The sequence below is a fragment of the Physella acuta genome, unplaced genomic scaffold, assembly GCF_028476545.2.
Source record: "Physella acuta isolate Inbredline_101_S28 unplaced genomic scaffold, ASM2847654v3 ptg000107l, whole genome shotgun sequence".
Lineage (NCBI taxonomy): Eukaryota > Metazoa > Mollusca > Gastropoda > Physidae > Physella > Physella acuta.
In genome coordinates, this window is record NW_026731627.1 from 195447 (window position 1) to 221274 (window position 25828).

The 25828-nt window shown below is 34.3% G+C and overlaps 1 protein-coding gene across 1 annotated transcript; it reads right to left on the minus strand.

The window, feature by feature from the left end:
- Window positions 1-25828, minus strand: LOC131933637 (mucin-2-like). The gene is made up of 17 exons (XM_059290321.1): window positions 25781-25828; window positions 22359-25403; window positions 19777-19968; window positions 17831-18008; window positions 15467-15580; window positions 12355-12427; window positions 9648-9765; window positions 9467-9513; window positions 8662-8785; window positions 6814-6914; window positions 6530-6632; window positions 5225-5375; window positions 4752-4821; window positions 3632-3698; window positions 1837-1922; window positions 127-222; window positions 1-40 (listed from the first exon to the last, which is right to left on the minus strand). The coding sequence occupies exons 1-17, from the start codon at window positions 25826-25828 to the stop codon at window positions 1-3; spliced, it is 4653 nt and encodes a 1550-aa protein (XP_059146304.1).

A 25828-nucleotide genomic window follows, 5' to 3' on the forward strand; every position in this document is an offset into this window, starting at 1 on the left:
TCAATAAGGGTGAGGACGACGAAAACGTACTGCAAGTACACTGAGTCATCAATAAGGGTGAGGACGACGAAAACGTACTGCAAGTACACTGAGTCATCAATAAGGGTGAGGACGACGAAAACGTACTGCAAGTACACTGAGTCATCAATAAGGGTGAGGACGCCCACAACCCAGGTGGTGCCTAGGAGGCCAGACAACACTAGAAGAGCCCACATTGCTGAACTGAAAAACAAAAGATAAAAACATTACAGATTTATAATCTATTTTTTCACCAACAGATCTTATAGTGACCCAAGTTTTTCTGCACTGTTTATATATATAGCCCAGCTTTATTTTTATTATTTATTCATATATATTATTTAAATTTAAAGAAAATCTATTTATTTTCTTCTTTACAGTGCATTAATGAAAACTTGTAATGTAATTATAAATGGCTTTATGTATGTTTATGAAGGAATAATTAATTCATTTTTTAAGTGATTAAAATCTAGTTATGTTAATATTGCATTTCATTGTCATTGGATCTTGACCTAAATAATGATGAAGGCACACTAGACTAGAGGAATCAATTGAAATTTTTAAAAAATTTAAATTTTTTTTGTAACTAGCCTGCATGTTAACACAGGCCTAAGTCACAATCCTAGTGAACCAGCCAAAACATATATGTATCGACAAGATCAATATGACAGTTCTTGTTTTTTTTAGATATAACATTTTGTAGGACCTGGAGTTAAAGTATGCTAGGCTATTCATGCAGGCTCCATTACAAGACAATGATAAGATTAGATTACCACAAAAAGATGGCTGTCCTATGTTTGGAATCAAATTGATTTCAATCAGACCAACAAGATTTTATTTCACAAACGTTTTTTTTTACACAAAATCTATTTACATAAAAAGTGGAGGTAGTGGCAACACACTATTTTAAGTTAAGATTAGGTTAAGGGTTAAAGATGGCATTGGTTATTTACATTAGTAACAAGTTTACTACGCACTGTCTTAGAGCCATAGCACTGGTTAATAATTTGGGTAAAAATGGCATTTTTCTTAATTTTGTCAGAATAGGATTGTTATTAATATTGGTAAGACATGAACTACAAATACTGTTATAGGAATGGCCTTAGTTACTAATATTGGTAAGACATGAACTACAAATACTGTTATAGGAATGGCCTTAGTTACTAATATTGATAAGACATGAACTACAAATACTGTTGTAGGAATGGCCTTAGTTTCTAATATTGGTAAAACATGAACTACAAATACTGTTATAGGAATGGCCTTAGTTACTAATATTGGTAAGAAGTTTGAAGTAATCATTAATCATCTGTCAAAGATTTCAGATGGCTGTATTAAGTAATCACTTATCATCATTAAGTGATTATATTAAGTAGTCACTTATCATCATTATGTGTCTATTTGAAGTAGTCACTTATTATCCTGATGTGGCTATATTAAGCAGTCACTTATCATTATATGGCTATATTAAGTAGTCACTTATCATCATTATGCGGCTGTATTAAGTAGTCACTTATCATCATTATGTGGCTATATTAAGTAGTCATTAACATCATTATGTGGCAATCACATATCATCTATCATTATTGTTCTAAGGCTATAGCGTCAGTCGATATCAGTGTTTGATCTCATTATTTCTAACACACATTCAAGCCCAATAATACAGTCAAACAGTTGCTTTGTTTTCATGCCCAATAATACAAACAGTTGCTTTGTTTTCATGCCCAATAATACAGTCAAACAGTTGCTTTGTTTTCATGCCCAATAATTCAGTCAAACAGTTGCTTTCTTTTCAACAAGATGTACATCAAAACTTACGTCGCTCTTTTAAAGTGAGATTGATCTCTCATGGCTCTTGTCCTCAGCATTGTCATTATAACATAGACCAGAATTATGACATTGATCTGTTGATATTATAACATAGACCAGAATTATGACATTGATCTGTTGATATTATAACATAGACCAGAATTATGACATTGATCTGTTGATATTATAACATAGACCAGAATTATGACATTAATCTGTTGATATTATAACATAGACCAGAATTATGACATTAATCTGTTGATATTATAACATAGACCAGAATTATGACATTAATCTGTTGATATTATAACATAGACCAGAATTATGACATTAATCTGTTGATATTATAACATAGACCAGAATTATGACATTGATCTGTTGATATTATAACATAGACCAGAATTATGACATTAATCTGTTGATATTATAACATAGACCAGAATTATGACATTAATCTGTTGATATTATAACATAGACCAGAATTATGACATTAATCTGTTGATATTATAACATAGACCAGAATTATGACATTAATCTGTTGATATTATAACATAGACCAGAATTATGACATTGATCTGTTGATATTATAACATAGACCAGAATTATGACATTGATTTGTTGATATTATAACATAGACCAGAATTATGACATTGATCTGTTGATATTATAACATAGACCAGAATTATGACATTGATTTGTTGATATTATAACATAGACCAGAATTATGACATTAATCTGTTGATATTATAACATAGACCAGAATTATGACATTGGTCTGTTGATATTATAACATAGACCAGAATTATGACATTGATCTGTTGATATAATAGCATTACTCCTTTAGCTGAATACATTTGAATTCTGGTTAAAAATCAGTGCCTTTATTGTAATTATTTGTGATTGTTTCTTTGTTCTACAGATAAACCATTATTAAGGAATATTTAATTTTACATTAAATTTATTTAATAGTTTTTTTTTCTAGAAAAATGTATTTTTTCCAACAATTGAATTATTTATTTCATTTTTATTTTCATAGCTATTATTTTGTTAGGACCTTGATCTGAATAGAAACATACAGCAAGTCAATAAAACATTTTTGCTTCTTAAATGTTTATTTTTATGATGCAATAACCATGTATAGCCTCAACTCCCACACATAATCTTAAAAGTTACATGTCAGAATGTCATGCATAGTGTTAACTAGATTTCTTGTTTTTGAAAGTATAGTCTTTGGTCTGTCAAACTTGACTAGCTGTCAACACTAACTTAGTCATTCCAACCTCAGTGCCAGGCAAATTCCAACCTCAGTGCCAGGCAAATTCCAACCTCAGCACCAGGCAAATTCCAACCTCAGAGCCAGGCGAATTCCAACCTCAGCACCAGGCAAATTCCAACCTCAGTGCCAGGCAAATTCCAACCTCAGCACCAGGCAAATTCCAACCTCAGTGCCAGGCAAATTCCAACCTCAGCGCCAGGGAAATTCCAACCTCAGCACCAGGCAAATTCCAACCTCAGTGCCAGGCAAATTCCAACCTCAGTGCCAGGCAAATTCCAACCTCAGTGCCAGGCAAATTCCAACCTCAGCGCCAGGGAAATTCCAACCTCAGCGCCAGGGAAATTCCAACCTCAGAGCCAGGCAAATTCCAACCTCAGAGCCAGGCAAATTCCAACCTCAGTGCCAGGCAAAGTTCTTTAGGTCGCTACTAATTCATATCCCCCCCCCCCCCCCCCCCCTATACAACTAAGCTTTGGAGGCAGGGAATTTGAAGCAATAAATTAAAACTAGAAAATCTGTATTACTTACAACCATAATGACAATGACAGGAGCAATAAAGGCCCAGATGACACCTCCTTCTGAGCTTAACCAGCAACTGTATTTAAAAAAAAACATTTTGTTTAAAGCAATTAGGTTTTTATACATACAAAGTATTTCATTGTTTTGTTACTAATATTTTTCAACCTGTAGTAAAGAACACATTTTGACCAATAACTATTTTTCTCAAACAAGTAAAACATTAAAATAAATAGGCCCATAATTCACGTGTAACAGATATCAATGGCTAGTAGGGCACAAACCTGTACTGTGTATACAATCTTATAGATCTACTTATATTTGAATGTTCTCCCACCTAACTTAAACTATGAGATCTGTACTGTGTATACAATCTTATAGATCTGCTTATATTTGAATGTTCTCCCACCTAACTCAAACCAACCATGAGATCTGTACTGTGTATACAATCTTATAGATCTACTTATATTTTAATGTTCTCCCACCTAACTTAAACTATGAGACCTGCACTGTGTATACAATCTTTTAGATCTACTTATATTTTAATGTTCTCCCACCTAACTTAAACTATGAGATCTGTACTGTGTATACAATCTTATAGATCTACTTATATTTGAATGTTCTCCCACCTAACTTAAACCAATAGACCTGTACTGTGTATACAATCTTATAGATCTACTTATATTTGAATGTTCTCTCACCTAACTCAAACTATGAGATCTGTACTGTGTATACAATCTTATAGATCTACTTATATTTGAATGTTCTCCCACCGTACACACACAAACAGATACAGAAATAGACCAGATTGCAAAACTGAGACTTGTAAAATCTCAATTTTCATTTTTTGCATGATCACAGTACTTCCCAAAATTTATATTTATAAAAGAAAGTAAAAGTGACAGCTAAATTAAAGCAATCAAAATTTATATTTATAAAAGAAAGTAAAAGTGACAGCTAAATTAAAGCAATCAAAATTTATATTTATAAAAGAAAGTAAAAGTGACAGCTAAATTAAAGCAATCAAAATTTATATTTATAAAAAAAAGTAAAAGTGACAGCTAAATTAAAGCAATCAAAATAAAAAAAAAACAAACACAGAAAGATGGAAGTTGAAACAAATGTTACTTACAATGTTTCATCCCCATAGCCACGCAAGTTTGTTGCATACATAGTGGCAGATAAGATCACTGTAGGGAAACCTAAACATTTTAGTCAAATCATTAGTTCAAAATAGTATTGTTAACACAAACTTATCTGTATATATATGTATATATATATATATAGATCAATATATATAGATATAAATATATAAAATATAAATATGTATATATATAAATATATATATATAAATAAATATATAAATATATATATAAATAACTAAATATATATATATATATATAAATAACATCTGATTTACCAAAACTGTTAGCAGCTAATTTAGCAAACTTTTTAGTAGCTTTCCTATGCACAGTACTTTGTGTAATCAACCAATGATATCAAACCAGATTTATACTTTGATTTTAAATTGAGTTATTGTGCTTTTGTTCTACTGTGTATAAAATATTATATTTAGGTTTTAAGTGTTTAGTATTTTCACAGTACCATAGGCCAGTATCAAAATATCGATTGCAACAGAAGAAGTATCAAACACATAAACGACTGTCTTGAGGATCAGGACGCCCTCGCCTAGCATGATGCAAAACACTACAAGGAAGATGTAGTGTAAAAAAATGGCGACCATCGTACAAAGTTCCTGTTGAATGATTAAAAAAAATATGAAAAACTATATACATATACATACATATATATATGTATATAATTTTTTGAAAACCTTCAATAAAACTTTATATATATATATATATATATATATATATATATATATATATATATATATATATATATATATATATATGATGACAGGACAAATGATCTTAGGAAAAATGATCTCAGACAAAATATCTTATGGACAAACAATACCAGGACAAAATATATCTGGACAAATTATATCATGAACAAATGATTTCAGACAAAATATCTCACAGGAAAATATTTTTAGTATTTAGGATTATTTTAGTTGATTTTAACTTTCTTTTTATCGAATGTCATATTGTGGATTTTTTTCTTCTTACATAATTATTGTGAGATATACTGCATGAATAACTTAAGCTTAATAAACAAACCATCCAAAGACTGAGTAAACTTACTTTTTATAAAGAAATATTAATTTATATGAAAGAATTGGACATAAAAATGCATAAGGCTAAGAAAATGATGATAGCACTAAATTAACCACATTGATGGCAAAACACGAGAAACAGTTTTCAAAAAGGAAGTTTGGGTCTATAGGTTCTTAATATGAAATTGGTTTTTTATTGCTACATAGGTGTATTTTCATAGCCCTTTCATCAATAAATGAGAAATCCCCTTTGATATAGTTTTGTCCACCTAATGTGGTAGAATTGTCTCATGATTGGCAAGCCCACCTACATTGTCTATGAAAACTTATTTTGAATATTCGAATATTATATTTTTAATTCCAATTTTAACATGTTCAATGTAATGTGACAAACCTATGCCAAAAACCTTTTCTCACAATTATGTAAAAATCCTAAAGACAGTCAATTTCTTTTTTAAATGTTAAAATCGACTGAAATAATCTAAAGTACTATACACATTTTGCAGTAAGATATTTTGTCTGAGATCATTTGTCCTGATATTTTTTGTCCATGAGATCATTTGTCTTGAGATCATCTGTCAGTGAGATATTTTGTCTGAGATCATTTGTCCTGAGATGATTTGTCATGGAACCATATATATAAACATCCACACTTGAATTTGTGTTAATTAAAATAATAAAATTAAATTGTTGGCAAATTTACAAAAGACCACCCAAATATGTTGACCTACTTTGTCCTCCGTTTTATCACCCCCAAACAAAAACAGGATGTAGCCAACAGCCAAACAACCACATAAATTTAAATGGAGAACATTCTTGTCACTCCGTATGCTCCTGTTAGGAAATAAAATTCTAGAGTCAACAGTATTTATTCTGTGTAACACAAAAGAAATTTCGGCACGTATATAAATACAAATAATGAAATAAGTGTATGCCATACATGTTGAGGTTATGGTGTAGTCGTATATATATATAAATATAAGAACAGGTTTATAGGTATGTCTATAGCACGTACTTCCAGCAAACTAAAAATATTATTGATGCAAGAACTAAGCTGCTAAGTGATATGTAAATTCCTATCTTGGTCATCCAGGTCAGTATTGGGTCATCATCTCTCTGGAATAATTTACAAAAATTACAAAGTTAAATAGCTTTTAATGAAACGTTGAATATACACACACACACACAGAGATATATATATATATATATATATATATATATATATATATATATATATATATATATATATATATATATACAAAATCAAGTCTTCATCTAAAAGAAATGCATATTCAAGTCTTCATTTAAAAGAAATGCAAAATCAAGTCTTCATCTAAAAGAAATGCATATTCAAGTCTTCATTTAAAAGAAAATAATTACATGTTGAAAATTGACATAAGGTTAGCATTAATAAAAGCTCACCCATGCATTTTGAAGCTGGTTATTAACACATAATTTTAACAACCTTAATAATTTATTAAAAACGAGCCGGCCCGTGGCATAGCACACGCCGCTATTTAGTTGTTGTTTTTTTCTACTTTTCAGTAATTCATAATTTGTGAATTCGACAGTACCAATGCTGACACTGAAAATATTTCTTTAAAACACTATAAGAAGCTCGTTAAGGATCATAACCCCCCCCCTTCCTTCCCCCCCCCCCCCCCTTGTTTAAAATAGTTTCAAACTAAATTATCTGCCCCTAATAGCCGTCACTAAACCCGACTCCACGAAGGTAAATATAACGTGAACCACAGCTCACTAAGACCATGTAGGGGTGGGGATGGTAGGGAGCGCGGTTTCAGCTTGTTTTCTAGTGTCTCCCAGAAGAGAATTATATAGATAATTTCAAATAAAGCAATTCTAAAAACATTATTCATTTTTTTAAAAATTGCTTTTGAAGAAAATCATTTCTTCCATTGTAGCCTAAGTAAAAAAATGGGTCACCACTGAAAAAGGTTGAGAATCTGTGCTCTAGATGTACTACAACTATCATACATTCCTAACCAGGACGCGCCAGGAAAAGGTGGCTAGACATAGTGCAGACTCTACATTTCTGTTATATGAATGTATGGAAAAGGTGGCTAGACATAGTGCAGACTCTACAGTCCTGTTATATGAATGTATGGAAAAGGTGGCCAGACATAGTGCAGACTCTACATTTCTGTTAAATGAATGTAAGGAAAAGGTGGCTAGACATAGTGCAGACTCTACATTTCTGTTATATGAGTGTTAATGTCAATTATGCATCACTTGGTGTCCTCTAAGATAAAGTCTAAAATAATTTCATTTAAGAGGACTGTACAGAATGATTCCATTTTAATTATCTCTTTTTTATAAATGCTTCTTCAATCTTGAGTAGGCAATGCATTATATATTAGACAACAAAAAACCTGATATTTCCATATTTAAATGGACATTTATGCCTGTCTTAGCACAGAAAAATTAAGGCAAAACTTTGCATATTTGCACATCTCTGCCTCTATTTAAAGCACACACAACACTATCCTAGCCATCATTTTTAACTTGGTTTTTTTAAAAATGGAATTCTTGTTAGTTTTGTGTGTGCTGATAAAGATCTAGGGGGTGCTTTATTTCTTGTATTTCTTGTTTGGTTATAAAATATCAGGAAAATTCTGCTTTTCTTGAAAGGAGGTTAGATCTATAAAATTTTGACAGTGCCTGGAGTGTTTTGTTTGAAAAATTTAAAATAGGTATATTTATATATCTATAGGGAAGTATAAAATAATAAAAGTAAAATTTTATTGTCTTATTTTCCAAATTTATGAGTTTAAAGTTTTCGATGAATAAATTTCAAATTTTACAATATGTACTTGATCTGGAGAAGATATAATAAAATGCTTACATTTTTAAACCTGCTCAGAAGGACGGCAAAGTTGGTCATATGCTGGCAGGAGCAAACCACGTGAGTCAAGTTTTGAGAGACGATTCGACAGCCTACATCGGACCAGTAGACGTTTGTCCCTTTGCTGAAATAGAAAGTAGATTTTGTATGCCAATTAATTAAAGTACAAGTGTATCAGTTTTATCTCAGTTAATTTGATTTTGAATGCTAGCATTGCTTGTAGATTTGATTTATAGCTCACACAATTAAAGAAATGTATATCCCATAGTTCAATTTAAAACTACATTTGAAGCCACTATTAAATTACTGGTATACATTTTTTTAAAAAGCCAGCTATGCTCTGTGTTTAAAAAAAAATTAAACTATTATCCTTCTATTGGCTGACTTTCTTATCTGTAGTTGTGTAATGTGAAATTTACTTTCTTACAACAAACATCATCCTTTTTCAGTGGCAACTGCACAAATTCTAAATACATGATTGCATGTACTTCTATATGTAGCAAACCCTATGTAGTGTATTTATTACTGTAGTAATGAATAATGAATAGTACTGGATAAACTTAAGATGGATGCAAGGATAAAATAATTTCTTCTTCTGTGGTTTTATTCATCTAAATGTGAACTTTATAGGATATAGGTCTGCTGTTTAAGCGTTACCTTGTAGACTTGCATGTTGTAATTTCACTGTAAAGAAATTGTTTGAACTGCGGTTGGACTAATGTGATAAACCCACAGAGTCCAGTTAAATATATCAACTGTTATACAGCTGTCAGAAATGGGATATAACAATATAAAATAATATTACCTAAATGTGGTGTCAACAAAAGCACACCGAGGTGAGTTCAATTGAGACTGCAAGGAATAATAAAAACCAGACACTTGTTAATAAACAACATGTTTAAAATAAAAATGAAATTAATTATTAAATTTAAATAATTCATCAATAGTTTGACAGATAGAATGGACTTTGGATGGCTGTGACTTGCCTGTTGGACGGAGAAAATCAAGTTAACGGAGACATTCTGTACAGCACCAAGGGAAGTTACCGAAACGACATTGCTGCCCACAGTCAAGTTTTCTCCTTCATTTGGTAGCCTAATATCGCTGAAAATAGTTTTTGTCCAACATTAATTGGGCATGAAATGTATGTTAGATGGTGCCTGGGCAAAAGTGGTAGTGATTTATGGCGAGTGGGGTTTGAGTATACATTTGGTCTATGGTGTGTGTTAGTAATGTGTGGGGTTTGATTAGATATTTGGTCTATGGTGTGTGTGTTAGTAATGTGTGGAGGGTGGGGTTTGATTAGACATTTGGTCTATGGTGTGTGTGTTAGTAATGTGTGGAGGGTGGGGTTTGATTAGATATTTGGTCTATGGTGTGTGTTAGTAATGTGTGGGGTTTGATTAGATATTTGGTCTATGGTGTGTGTGTTAGTAATGTGTGGAGAGTGGGGTTTGATTAGACATTTGGTCTATGGTGTGTGTGTTAGTAATGTGTGGGGTTTGATTAAATATTTGGTCTATGGTGTGTGTGTGTGTGTGTGTGTGTTAGTAATGTGTGGGGTTTGATTAGACATATGGTCTATGGTGTGTGTTAGTAATGTGTGGAGGGTGGGGTTTGATTAGACATTTGGTCTATGGTGTGTGTGTTAGTAATGTGTGGGGTTTGATTAGATATTTGGTCTATGGTGTGTGTTAGTAATGTGTGGAGGGTGGGGTTTGATTAGATATTTGGTCTATGGTGTGTGTGTTAGTAATGTGTGGGGTTTGATTAGATATTTGGTCTATGGTGTGTGTGTGTGTGTGTGTTAGTAATGTGTGGGGTTTGAGTATACATTTGGTCTATGGTGTGTGTTAGTAATGTGTGGGGTTTGATTAAATATTTGGTCTATGGTGTGTGTTAGTAATGTGTGGAGGGTGAGGTTTGATTAGATATTTGGTCTATGGTGTGTGTTAGTAATGTGTGGAGGGTGGGGTTTGATTAGATATTTGGTCTATGGTGTGTGTGTTAGTAATGTGTGGGGTTTGATTAAATATTTGGTCTATGGTGTGCGTGTTAGTAATGTGTGGGGTTTGATTAGACATATGGTCTATGGTGTGTGTTAGTAATGTGTGGAGGGTGGGGTTTGATTAGATATTTGGTCTATGGTGTGTGTGTTAGTAATGTGTGGGGTTTGATTAGATATTTGGTCTATGGTGTGTGTTAGTAATGTGTGGGGTTTGATTAAATATTTGGTCTATGGTGTGCGTGTTAGTAATGTGTGGGGTTTGATTAAATATTTGGTCTATGGTGTGCGTGTTAGTAATGTGTGGGGTTTGATTAGATATTTGGTCTATGGTGTGTGTGTTAGTAATGTGTGGAGGGTGAGGTTTGATTAGATATTTGGTCTATGGTGTGTGTTAGTAATGTGTGGGGTTTGATTAGACATATGGTCTATGGTGTGCGTGTTAGTAATGTGTGGAGGGTGGGGTTTGATTAGACATCCTTTGCTAGTAATGTTTCCTCTGGGTATAGCTTAATCCTCTGGGATTAGCTTAATACCTCAGGAAAAAGAATCATGAAAATTATATACTTTAATTCTATTTATTAGCATACATATTAACCCTTGTCGGTCTATATTTCAAATGGTAGTGGTTGAACAATTCTAAATGTTAAATATACAATAAATAAGCAATATTATAGCCTAATTGATGTCCCATTTAAATATGACTTAATAAAATATATTTTGGCATTATTCCTTATTTAGATGTACATTTCTGTGAGGGTTTTGCCACATCCCCAGCAGTAGTGCTAATGTGGGAGACATGGCTCCCATTTTGGGAAATGTTTGCTCTATGGTGTTTGCTGGTGGTGTGTCCAGGGAAGAGAAGACGGACTTATTTTATACAACAGATGGTTGCAGAAACTCTTGTTGAAGTGATTACAAATGTATTTATTTTATACAACAGATGGTTGCAGAAACTCTTGTTGAAGTGATTACAAATGTATTTAAAAACAGAACCGAAGATATATGTATATCTGAATAAGGAATTGGAACTCAGAACACAATCACAGCACACCATCTTGAAAGGGAACTTTCCAATGAATTTTTTGTTTGCGCTATTTGAAACAATGGGTAATGAAAGTTAATAATTTCTTTGTATCCCTTTTGTAATTATTTAGATAACAATGGAAATGTATGCAATAATCTCACAACAAACTGTGGTTTTGTTTAGTTGTTGCCCAACAGAATATTATCGACCATGATTCCAAAAACAGACTGTCTTAAAACAAATGCCTTAAAATTTAAAAGATTTACTGATAGAGTATAGCACAACATATTAGTGGTTCTGAGTATTGTTTGTATTTCAAAACTGTTACAGTGCTGAATGTCAAGGATATTTGGTATATATTTATCTGTAAGCAAAAATATAGCCCCTTTTAGCAAAAAAAAACATTTTCTGCTATTCTGGTTTGTTAAATAAATTCTTTAAATATAAAATTCACAATTCTTTTAAAAGTATATTAAAGAACAGCAAAAAAAAACAACAACAAACAAAACAAGTCACATTTTTCATATGATATGCTAGTAAGGCACATACATGATTTTCAGTGGGTTTTTTTTTTGTTTTTAACAAAAGCCATACATTAATCATTTTAGCCTTCAATTAAAATTGTTTTCAAGAAATTAGAAAGAAAATAGAGATACTATACCCAGCTCTGGCCATCCTTGGAATGATGAAATTATCAGACAGTCTGTAAATGATGATGGAAAACTTTTCGTATTCTGAAACAAATAGTTTTAACCAGTTATGTAAACATTTATAAGTATTTTTGTGTCCTATTTATTCAGCTTATTTTATTTGCTGACAAATAATAAAATACTTTCACATTTTCTATATACTTTTTTAATCGCTGGGCCTTAAACTGTGTAAAATAAACTGGGTGATTGGACGACTATGCAAAAATTATAAATTTTTTGTTTACTACATCAGTTCTATAGTTGTTTGTTGAATTACAAATATTTTTTAAATAGTTTTGAACTTAACGTTTTTTTAAACATTGTAAATGTGAATCAACTTTTTGCTGACCAAATATTCTTACCAAATTTTCTGTAATCAGCATAGGATATAATCTAAAATCTATAAACTCACTCTGAGTGTTTGGGTATGGGTATGTGGCCTGAATAAATAGATCACTCAATAACTGTTATAAAATGTGCCAAACATTATCAAACATGGATAAATGGCAAAATTTATTCCCAAACGACACAACTATTCATAAACATTTTGAAGAAATCTACACAGTTTTATACTGTTTTTTTCTCTCCTACTTCATATTTTAAACAAAAACATTCTTGATAGATAGTATTATTAAAATGTAATTGATACTTATTATATATAGTGGCCATGAAAAAAGCATATTTGGGCATTTATAAATTTAATAATAGCAATATTAGATGAGTTTTTAATTCTACATTGTTTTTTTGGCTGTATTATATTTGCTGAATGTTGTGCATTGTTGTGCTACTGTTTTTTATTCATTCATAAGTAATTATAATGGGATCATGTTACTAAGGCATATACTTGGTTGTTTTAGCAAAACATAAGTGACCGTGGTAACCAATGCATATGTAGGCATTGTAATATTAAGGATTCCGTTTGTCCTAAGAAATCCTAAACCCCAAACCATCACCCAATACTATCTATAAAGTCAACAATAGCAGCGCCAGTATAGAAGAGTTGCTGAGGGAGACTCACATTTTTAATTAATTTTAATTCTTCTTTTTTATTACGTGTCAACATGTTATGCTGTTGACTCCGGTTTCAGCCTGCTTTTCTTTCTGGATTTGCTTCCATAGCCTTTGTCCAACCAAGAACAAACTACAACTACAAGGCAGCAGTTGTTTGATTCTGGAGTTGTTTTCCTAGGAGAATTGCTGTCTCCGGCTATCAATCCTTATCAGCCCAAGTTTATTTTAACTGACTACATGAAGTTTATAGTGCACAGAGGCGTATCCAGGTTTTCGTTGTAGGGGGAGCGAAAAGAGCAAAAACAGGCGCCGAATTTTTAACACGTTCTATATACGTGTATTTTATATATATATATATATATATATATATATATATATATATATATATATATATATATATATATATATATATATATATATATATATATACACTATAACCAAAAACAATTAACGTAACACAGTCTGTTTTGTAAGTCTTGTAAAAAAAATTCTTAAATAATAATTCCTGTGAAATTATTTAAAAGACAAGTGAAATAGGGGAAATAATCACTCTCCTAATATAAATATGTATATATCTACACATTTAATTATAAATGTCAAAACAAATAAATAATGACTTTAGAATATAATGAAATTGTTTAACACTATTCGTATTTACAAAATGTTTTTGTCTATAATCAGAATTTAATATATCGTCATCATAAATGCTAAGGTATTACAGCATAATGAAAGTTTATAAAATCAGAGTTGGTATAAAACCACGCTTTTCAATAAATTAGAATACATTCGGAATAACATCCTATATTAAACTAAGTATCTGTCTATTAGTTAAGATCATATATTTTAATTAACTACGGCTTCTTTGTGTTCTTCAAAGATCAATTTTTAACATAGTGATTTGTATGGGTTAGATCACTGTATTGATCACACACCTTTTTACTGGTAATTGCAAAAACAATATTCACAGAGTTTTACGCTTAAAAAGCTAATTTTCAGACGGCATGGTACTTTGGTACATCATTACGTGTTTTTCTACATGTACTTAACAGATCTGTTCGGGATGGGTTGGGGGGGGGGGTCAACTTCATTCAACACTATCCGTTCTTTTTAGGTCAATTATCCAACCCAGTGTATACCTAGGTGTGACATTAATGTCGCTCTACACAATTGTGGTGGTGAGGTGTGTGTGTGGGGGGGGGGGGGGGGGGGGAGAGATAACCAACTCAGAGTGAACATAACGTCAGTTTTTAGATGACTGTTCTAAACATACATATATATTACACAAATATATATATTACACAAATATATATTACAGAAATAGATTTGAATAAGTAGCAGTGGTATTATGACAACATTTTTTTACAGAGGGGTTCATGGGGGAGGGGGGTTGTAACTGTTTCATATAATTTGTAATCGTAATAACTATCGCCCAAACTGTAAGAGTACTACTACTTGTCAAAATTTCCCCACCACTACGCAGTTTGCTCATAAGTAAATTTAATTTTTTTAAATAGAGATGCCACATCAGTTGTATTTGTTTTTGTATTGTAATTTTTTTTTAAAAATTAATCACACGATTCAAACTGTATATATAAAGTAATTATGTGTGAAGTTTTATGTATAACATTTTCTATTTCAATTATTCGTAGGCAAATACATTATACAGTTGCCTTAAACTTAACACCCCTCTTGCCAAGTGGTACTACCGTAGAGGTTTTTTAAACATTGCAATGCATCGTAATGGTTATTTTTAGAATGGCAAACTGATGCAGCTGTTAATACGTGTTGTAAACGTAGGCACTACTAGACTAGTACATTAATGCTTAATTGCTGCATGAAAAGAAATCTTGTGATTTACTTAGATGTGCCGACCAAAAATATTTTTTTAACAAATATTGTTTAAAACTGTGAGTTTAAAAAGTTTCCAAAAAGGCGCCACTTTGCTGAAAATGGCCAGAGGGGGAGCGGCCGCTCCCCCTGCTCCCCCCCTGCGTACGCTACTGATAGTGCATTTTGAAAAAAAAAACATAGCAAATACTAGTTATTAAAACAAAACCTAAAATGTTATAATACCTCCTTTGTTCTCCATTGTTATGTATATTTGGTTCTCAGATTTTGGTGCCCAAGAGCCTTTACTTATAAGATCTCCATTTGGAAACATCAGTGATCCAGAATAACGTCCAATGACTGTGAGTTTCAGCAAGAATGAGGAATAAATAAACATAATTATATTTCTTGAATGATTATAGTATTTACCAGCATAAATTATACTAAGTTTCGTAAGGAAAATTGTATAAAATTTGAATTAAGTTTCTTAGACTATTGGAACCAGATAAAAGACGCTGAGGGTGGGGGTCATGCTGTCATACATGTTTCTATTTTAAACACAGATTTGTAAACCCCCCCCCCTTCTTTATCATAGTGACAAACACTCAGAACCCCTTCTGATATAAATGACATCACATTTCATCAACCTCACCTCCAGCCCCATGGATATATTTTATTTTTTAAATGTTGCAATTATTTTCTAAAATTCTATTTGAGTTGTTTCCAGCAAAGGGATATTTCCAAATGAAAAGTAACAACTACTGTAGTGTTAACTTGGCTAGCTAGGTCAGGGGTCTCCAAACTACGGCCCGCGGGCCGGATGCGGCCCGTGAAGTCCTCGCATCCGGCCCGCTGAGATTTTTTTGTCCTTGGAAAAATCGTTAGTTAGTGATGGCTGAGGAACTTTGCCCAGAAAAATCAAACATGCCTGGAGGAAACTGGCCCCCGAACTGAAATTTGATAGTTAATGCAGCCCTCGGACTGAAAAGTTTGGAGACTCCTGAGGTAGGTCAACTTTACCAAAAATATTATTCAATTGTTATGTTATTCAATTTTTATTGAATTGTGAAAACTTTAATACATCAATGTGAAGATCAAAATTTACTATCATTTTTCTAAATTTTCACAACAATTTTGCTCAATTTTCATTTTAAAAAGTCAAAAATCTTGTCCCTACCAGCCAAATGCAATTTGGCAGACAAAAAACCCTAGATCTATATCAACAGTAAAATTTAATAAAATTGAAAATGTGGGTGAATTATAAAATATTTAAAAAAAAGTTAAAACCCTTGTTAGACCCATGGATCTATAATTTGACAAAACCCTGGTTCTTTAAAAAAAAAAAATCCTGGGTCTATAATCCAGTTAAAACCTGTATTTGTAAACCATTAAAACCATGGGACTTTTTGTTATGAGTTATTTGAATATTAGGTTAGAATAGTTTAGAACACCTAGGATGTTGAGTTTTTTAGTTGAGTTTAATCCTGTGTGTTTATGTATTTTTCCTCCAAGGTTGAATGTGTTAGTAGGATTTTAGTCAGACACCTTAAAGGGAAGTTGCTGTAAAGTGTATAATGAGAGGAAAAACAGGACTAAAACAGTGTGTAGTAATTTGTTTCAATTCAGTAAAATCAACTTTTACACTTTAACTTTAGCTAATTAAAAATCGGCAATAAAGAAAAGCGCTGGACTCGATTAAATAATTAAGACTTGGATGCACACAATTTAAAATAATCTATGGGCCTATAAACGTAAAAGCAATAAAGACATGGGCCTAATCACTAATTAGCAATTAAACCATTGTGTCGTTTGACCACAAAACCTTGAGATTAAGAAAACAAGTTATTAAAAAGTCTAGTGACAATTTAAGCGCAATTTCCTTATGTTATCCATAACAATTTTAAATCACGTGGAAAAAAAACGAGCGACGCATAGCTCGCCTCTCTCTCTCTGTCTTGCCGCGCGCAGTGACGCGAACGATCCCACGTTGCGATAGGCTAGCCTCCCGTATCAGTCGAAAAAAAAAATCCTTTCGAACCTCCCCTCATTCGCTATGGAAAAATCCTTTCGAACCTCAGCTTTGCGCTAAAAACCTACACGGCACTCAGTTTAAATGTTCTTAATTAATTTTTTGTGACCGAACGAAAGGATATTTTTGAAAACTTTCTTCTGCAATATTGGTCTAAATTATGGCAGGAATCGATTGGTAAATGTTTCAAGTCGCTAAGTGGTCTGGTTGCCGAGATATGGAGCAAAAACTGCATTTGTTCGAGGTTTTTTGGCTTTTCCGGGAAATCCAGATAGGAATTCCTGGAATTTTTTTGGCCCACAATCATCCTTGGAACTTGCTTAACATTTTTGCTTTTGGAACTAGTCCTCGATATTGCTTCGTTGAGGAGGAGATACCACTTAAAGCTGCGGACACACATCCATCCATCCATCCATACATCCAGAAATGACGAGTTAATAATCGCAATTGTCCGTATGGAAATTGCGCTAAAAAATATTTGTCCTTAATCAATAATCTCATGTAGAACACGCTGTTTTTCTAATATAAATATTTGATTTTATTATTATTATCATTTAATATTTATTTACAAATCTACGTACATATCTTAGAGAATATCATTTCTGATTTTCTATCCTTAAACGAGTTCAGACTTGCTTTAACCACAGTTTCTAGAGAAAGCATCAACTTGGCCGCCATGTCATCATCTTGACTGTCAGTGTCTTCATTGTTTTTACTTCGAGTAGTACTGGCCAGGCTGTCAGCGACCATCCCAAAAACCTAAACAAAACAAAATCAAAATTGTTGAGTATAGTTATTAGGCCTATAGATCTATATATATTATATAATAAGCAAAAATTGTAGATCTAGATATTTATAAAAAAAAACAGAGGGAAAATGTAAACTTAATATTAAATTAATATTAGATAATTAATACTAATACTAATAGGCATAGTAGAATTAGAATGAACAAAATCAAAAATCTCAAAAAAAAAAACAAAAAAACATCTGAGACAACATACCAAAAACTAAACTAAGAAAAAATGATTAAAAAATTAGGCATAGGCCTATTACTAATAAATCACTAATTATGTATAATGGACATTAATTAATGGATTTATACTTTATACTGCCGCAATATTATTGTTGCGGAATATTGCGGCAATGCCGTTTTTTCATTAAAAATATTTAAAAAGAAATGTAAGAAAAATTACATTTTAAATTTACAAATCCAAATAGATCTACAAATGTTTGACTAGGCATACACAAAAAAGTATTAGATCTAGATTCTAGATCTCTCTAGAACTCTATTAGATCTTCTACATCTCCTTTTTTAAATATTAACTAAACAAATAATCGCCATAGGCATATATTTATTTATATTAAAATTAAAATAAAACGCTTTCTTTCATGTTCAAACCCATGTTTTGGCATTATCCACTTGACTAAGTATCCTGTTGTTCAGGTTTTTTTGCAATTCCATTTACTAAGGCCAAATTTAATAGGCCTAATAACAAATAGACTCAATAGTGCCTACACCTTTTTACTTTCTCGTAGATCTAGATCTACGCAGTATAGAGAAAGTCTTGTAGATCTACTAGTGCAAAAAAAAAAAAAAAAAAAAAAAAAAAAAAAAAAAAAACAAACAAACACGAGATTTAGGCAAATTTCGACGTTTTACATCTCCATGAGTCGGACAAACATAGTTTTACAATCTTGTCTGTATGTCCGTGTGTGTGGGGGGGGGGGGGGGGGGAGGGAGGGGAGGGTTGTGTGTGTCTGTGTGTCTGTAAACACGATAACTTGAGTACCGTTACAGCAAGGTTGATGAAATTTCATATATAAGTATTATATCAAAATCTTAGATCCATATCAACTTCGGAGTTTCTTCGCCCCGAAGAAAGTCTACCGCCCCCCCCCCCGAATAGGGTTGCCAGGTGTCCAGTTTTGAACTGGACAGTCCAGTATTTGAGCAGACTGTCCAGGATAAAATAAATATAAATACTGGACAAGTATATGAATAATACTCTGTTACCTCCCCCCCTTCTTCTGCTTTGCGGCATACCTGAGAAGGGAAGGATGGAAAGGTGTCCAGTATTTTCGGAAAAGGTATCTGGCAACCATACCCCCGAACGAAATGGAATTTATATAGAAAACATATCCCCCCCCCCCCGGAAAATGTTGACCCCCCCCCCTAAAATATCAAGTGCCCCCCCCCCGAGAAAAAAGTCTGGAAGAAACACTGATCAACTTTTGAGCGGTTTCCGAAATAGTAGGCGATGAGAACCAGGGTTTCTTACAGGCATATATTTGGCAGTGTCCCCTCTGCCGCTCTCCCTCCTCTCCCCCCTCCCTCCCCCCCCCCCCCATGAATTTTTTTTTAAAGAACTACCAATTCACCAAAATTCTCTCCAGCCCGAAGAATAAAAGGACCGAAAGAAACACTGATGATAACAATCTCTAAAAACAAAAAAAACTTAATAAATGACATTTTTGAAATATTTTTAGCTCATTACAGATTAAGAAGTTGAATAGATTTTTTCGTTACCTCCAAGACATCTGACTCGATTATTACTCCCGTCTCTTTCAGTTTGAGGGCCAAGATATCAAAAAGATGTAGTACGTCGGCAGGTGGTCTTGAGAAGTTGGAATACACGCTAGAGTTGAGGTTTTGGGCTATAGAGCATATCATTCTGCTCACTTCTGTAGCACCCACTATTGAGTTAGCCAATTGGTCAGCCTACAATAGTGTCGTGAATTCAGTCAATTGTGCATAGTGTGACCAGAAAAAAAATTCATAACTTAAAAGTTAATACTTTTCGTGCTTAAAAATTGACAAAGCTAGATCTTTAATTAGAATACCTATAAGCATTAGTTCGGAAGAATTCAATATTAAGTAAATCTACTTTAATTAGTTGTACTTTGCGATAAATATTTGCGGAAATATTGTTAAAGAAAAACTTATATATATATATATATATATATATATATATATATATATATATATATATATATATATATATATATATATATATATATATATATATATAAGCTTTGTAAAGTGAATTGCCTGTAGTTTATATGATATAATTATTAGAAATTTAGCAGATCGTAGGAAGTTTTAATCTTGAATTTTGTGGGGTAGTTTAGCACAAAACCAGTAGAAAAGTTCACCGGTAAGAGTAAAAAACTCGCGCCGAGAGCGGGGTGTCATCCGAGACGGCTGGGGCTGGGGTTTATACACCGGCGGCATAGCCTTAGAGGGGAGAAAAAGACGGTCGCTGCCAGTAATTTATGCAACACATGTGTTGGCGCTATAGTCTTCTTAGATGCGCGCTACACAGGCAATTCTCGTTGAGTAGAGATATTGTACTGTTTACTTGGCCTAATAAATAAATTAAAGCAATCTTAAACTTCAATTTTCAATATCTTTAATGTTTACGAGAAAGGATATAGATCTAGGAAAACATTACAAAAGCAGCGATTTTTTTTTAGATTGATTAATTAATAAATAATAAAATCATTTATGTAAGTTTTATACACATCTTTTTTTTTTACGAGTAAGCTTTAACTAATCGGCTTTAGTACTGCTTTAAAGCTAGTCAGATTTCAACATCAAGTACTGCTTTAAAGCTAAAAACCTCATCATTAAGTCAGACCAGCATTGATCAGTACTGCTTTAAAGCTAGTCAGACTTTAACATTAAGTACTGCTTTTAAGCAGAGTTTCTTCCAGGCATCTCCTCGGGGGGGGGGGGGGGCGAAGCCACCCCGAAAATTTTTTACCGCCCCCACACCCCGAACGAAATGAAATTTATGTAATTTATATAGAAAATATATACTTTTAACAGTGTCCGCCCCCCCCCCCCGAAGAAAGTTTACCGCCCCCCCCCCCCCCTGAAGATTTCAAGTGCCCCCCCCCCCCCCGGAGAAAAAAGTTTGGAAGAAACACTGCTTTTAAGCCAGTCAGACCACCACTAAGTACTGCTAGCTCGCCAGGATGAAGAATCAAGCAGTAGTTAACCCATCTTGCAAGCTGCTAAGCACATGGTGAAACCCACGGGTTTATCCCCCCCCGCCCCCCCCCCACCAATTCACCCATTTGTAAGAGTGTATTAGCGAGTAAGGGCAATTTGTTCGACGTGTGTAAAGGGGGGGGGGGGGGGGGAAGCGTGACCTACGTTCTAGAGATTATTTAAGGTTACCTAATTACGACTTGCAATGACTATTTAGAACGTTTCTTTTACGCGGTTTCAATTGCATGAAAAAAATTAAAAGTAAGCGTTTTTTAAGTTAAGTGCAATGTAGAGATGTAAAAGATTTGTTCGGCTATTATTAGCCTTTTTCAAATATCAATCTTTTTTTTTTGTATTGGGAAATATATCCTCTAATCAATTTGATTCAAACTGCATTTCACAGCACAATTAAAATTTGAAAGAGTATAGCTATTTTTTAAAAAAAAAACCATAATTTTTAAATCTAAAATATTTTAGATTGTGTGTGTGTGGGGGGGGGGGGGGGGGGGGGGGGGGAGGGAGGGAAGGCTAAGGCTTTTGTCCCTTGTGAATAGCTAGTTTGATAGAACCTACAGGCGAGTCAAAGTTTCAAACTCTCATTCAATGTTCAAGGAATGAGGGTATTTTCTCGCTCGACAAAACGACTGTTTTTTTTAATCAGTAAATAAACTATTAAAAACAAGTATTCTGTCCCGCCTAAAAAGATTGTACTATAGCGGGTTCTGATACCATTTTTTAAAAACCATTCGATAACGACGGCCTTATGGACATTTTATGCTGTGTGGGGTAGTAATTTTACATAATCTGGATTCCCGTTGGAAAACGGCCTGTTTCACATTTTTAACTTAATTTCGGAAATAATAAAATTATAAAATGAAGTTATTCTATTTAAAATGTTACTAATTATGGTCTTTATAAAGAGGCTTTAAATATAATAGACTTCATTCTTTAGCTTAAACCAAATTACATACGAAAATAATATTGCACAAGAAAAAAATCCACAGTTAAATGTAGGCCTACATAAAACAGAATGGAAAAAGTAGCAGTTATTTATTTTCACCATACAAATGTCGACGATGTATTTAAATTTCATGAATAAAAATAACAAATCTTACCAAACGCAATGCATTTGTAAAACTTTCACTCCCTGTTTGTGCATGGGCTGGTGTGGTGGAAGTCCCCAGTGGTTTAGTAGGTGGTGTCGAAGTTATTGGTGGTTCAAACACCGATGTAGTCGATGTTACTGGTAGATGACGTGTTGGGGTGTATGTTTCTGTTGACAGTGGGGTGAGTGTGGATGTTTGTGTCAGTTGAGTTGATCTAGTGGATGTTTCGGTTGACTGTGGGGTGAGAGTGGATGTTTGTGTCAGTTGAGTTGATCTAGTGGATGTTTCGGTTGACTGTGGGGTGAGAGTGGATGTTTGTGTCAGTTGAGTTGATCTAGTGGATGTTTCGGTTGACTGTGGGGTGAGAGTGGATGTTTGTGTCAGTTGAGTTGATCTAGGGGATGTTTCTGTTGACAGTGGGGTGAATGTGGATGTTTGTGTCAGTTGAGTTGATCTAGGGGATGTTTCTGTATACTGTGGGGTGAATGTGGATGTTTGTGTCAGTTGAGTTGATCTAGGGGATGTTTCTGTTGACGGTGGGGTGAATGTTGATGTTTGTGTCAGTTGAGTTGATCTAGGGGATGTTTCTGTATACTGTGGGGTGAATGTGGATGTTTGTGTCAGTTGAGTTGATCTAAGGGATGTTTCTGTTGACGGTGGGGTGAATGTGGATGTTTGTGTCAGTTGAGTTGATGGTGAGGATGTTTCTGTTGACTGTGGGGTGAATGTGGATGTTTGTGTCAGTTGAGTTGATGGAGGGGATGTTTCCGTTGACGGTGGGGTGAATGTGGATGTTTGTGTCAGTTGAGTTGATCTAGGGGATGTTTCGGTTGACGGTGGGGTGAATGTGGATGTTTGTGTCAGTTGAGTTGATCTAGGGGATGTTTCGGTTGACGGTGGGGTGAATGTGGATGTTTGTGTCAGTTGAGTTGATCTAGGGGATGGTTCTGTATACTGTTGGTTGAATGTGGATGTTTGTGTCAGTTGAGTTGATCTAGGGGATGTTTCGGTTGACTGTGGTGTAAGAGTGGATGTTTGTGTCAGTTGAGTTGATGGTGAGGATGTTTCTGTTGACTGTGGGGTGAATGTGGATGTTTGTGTCAGTTGAGTTGATCTAGGGGATGTTTCGGTTGACTGTGGGGTGAATGTGGATGTTTGTGTCAGTTGAGTTGATGGTGGGAATGTTTCTGTTGACTCTGGGGTAAGAGTGGATGTTTGTGTCAGTTGAGTTGATCTAGGGGATGTTTCTGTTGACTGTGGGGTAAGAGTGGATGTTTGTGTCAGTTGAGTTGATCTAGGGTTTGTTTCTGTTGACTGTGGGGTAAGAGAGGATGTTTGTGTCAGTTGAGTTGATCTAGGGGATGTTTCTGTTGACGGTGGGGTGAATGTTGATGTTTGTGTCAGTTGAGTTGATCTAGGGGATGTTTCTGTATACTGTGGGGTGAATGTGGATGTTTGTGTCAGTTGAGTTGATCTAAGGGATGTTTCTGTTGACTGTGGGGTAAGAGTGGATGTTTGTGTCAGTTGAGTTGATGGTGAGGATGTTTCTGTTGACTGTGGGGTGAATGTGGATGTTTGTGTCAGTTGAGTTGATGGAGGGGATGTTTCTGTTGACGGTGGGGTGAATGTGGATGTTTGTGTCAGTTGAGTTGATCTAAGGGATGTTTCTGTTGACGGTGGGGTGAATGTGGATGTTTGTGTCAGTTGAGTTGATCTAGGGGATGTTTCGGTTGACTGTGGGGTGAATGTGGATGTTTGTGTCAGTTGAGTTGATCTAGGGGATGTTCCGGTTGACTGTGGGGTGAATGTGGATGTTTGTGTCAGTTGAGTTGATGGAGGGGATGTTTCGGTTGACTGTGGGGTAAGAGTGGATGTTTGTGTCAGTTGAGTTGATGGAGGGGATGTTTCGGTTGACTGTGGGGTGAATGTGGATGTTTGTGTCAGTTGAGTTGATGGAGGGGATGTTTCTGTTGACTGTGGGGTAAGAGTGGATGTTTGTGTCAGTTGAGTTGATGGAGGGGATGTTTCTGTTGACTGTGGGGTGAATGTGGATGTTTGTGTCAGTTGAGTTGATCTAGGGGATGTTTCTGTTGACGGTGGGGTGAATGTGGATGTTTGTGTCAGTTGAGTTGATCTAGGGGATGGTTCTGTATACTGTTGGTTGAATGTGGATGTTTGTGTCAGTTGAGTTGATCTAGGGGATGTTTCGGTTGACTGTGGGGTAAGAGTGGATGTTTGTGTCAGTTGAGTTGATGGTGAGGATGTTTCTGTTGACTGTGGGGTGAATGTGGATGTTTGTGTCAGTTGAGTTGATCTAGGGGATGTTTCGGTTGACTGTGGGGTGAATGTGGATGTTTGTGTCAGTTGAGTTGATGGTGGGAATGTTTCTGTTGACTCTGGGGTAAGAGTGGATGTTTGTGTCAGTTGAGTTGATCTAGGGGATGTTTCTGTTGACTGTGGGGTAAGAGTGGATGTTTGTGTCAGTTGAGTTGATCTAGGGTTTGTTTCTGTTGACTGTGGGGTAAGAGTGGATGTTTGTGTCAGTTGAGTTGATCTAGGGGATGTTTCTGTTGACTGTGGGGTAAGAGTGGATGTTTGTGTCAGTTGAGTTGATGGAGGAGATGTTTCTGTTGACTGTGAGGTGAATGTGGATGTTTGTGTCAATTGAGTTGATGGAGGGTTTGTTTCTGTTGACTCTGGGGTGAGAGGGGATGTTTGTGTCAGTTGAGTTAATCTAGGGTTTGTTTCTGTTGACTGTGGGGTAAGAGTGGATGTTTGTGTCAGTTGAGTTGATCTAGGGGATGTTTCTGTTGACTGTGGGGTAAGAGTGGATGTTTGTGTCAGTTGAGTTGATGGAGGGAATGTTTCTGTTGACAGTTGGTTCAATGTGGATGTTTGTGTCAGTTGAGTTGATGGTGGGGATGTTTCTGTATACTGTGGGGTGAATGTGGATGTTTGTGTCAGTTGAGTTGATCTAGGGGATGGTTCTGTATACTGTTGGTTGAATGTGGATGTTTGTGTCAGTTGAGTTGATCTAGGGGATGTTTCGGTTGACTGTGGGGTAAGAACGGATGTTTGTGTCAGTTGAGTTGATGGAGGGGATGTTTCCGTTGACGGTGGGGTGAGTGTGGATGTTGAAGAAATTAAAGTCTGACCTAAAAGAACATACATAAAAGTAGACATTATAAATATATATACATATATTATAATATAAATCAAAGTAATCTTATTTGTGGGTTTGTTTATGGATTTTTTTTGTACGTTTTTCCTTTATGCATTATTACAATTTACATCCCGTCGCCACGAAACTTTTAGAACTTCAATTTAAATGTATCCAGTATTATTCCTGTGATTTTATCTTGTGTATTCACGCACTTTAAGTATAAAATTTAGTTTATACATTTAGTACATCGAAAAAATTTTCAACGTACATCCGTATCTTTCAGTTCTCCATATGTTGCTGAAGATACTGATCTCAT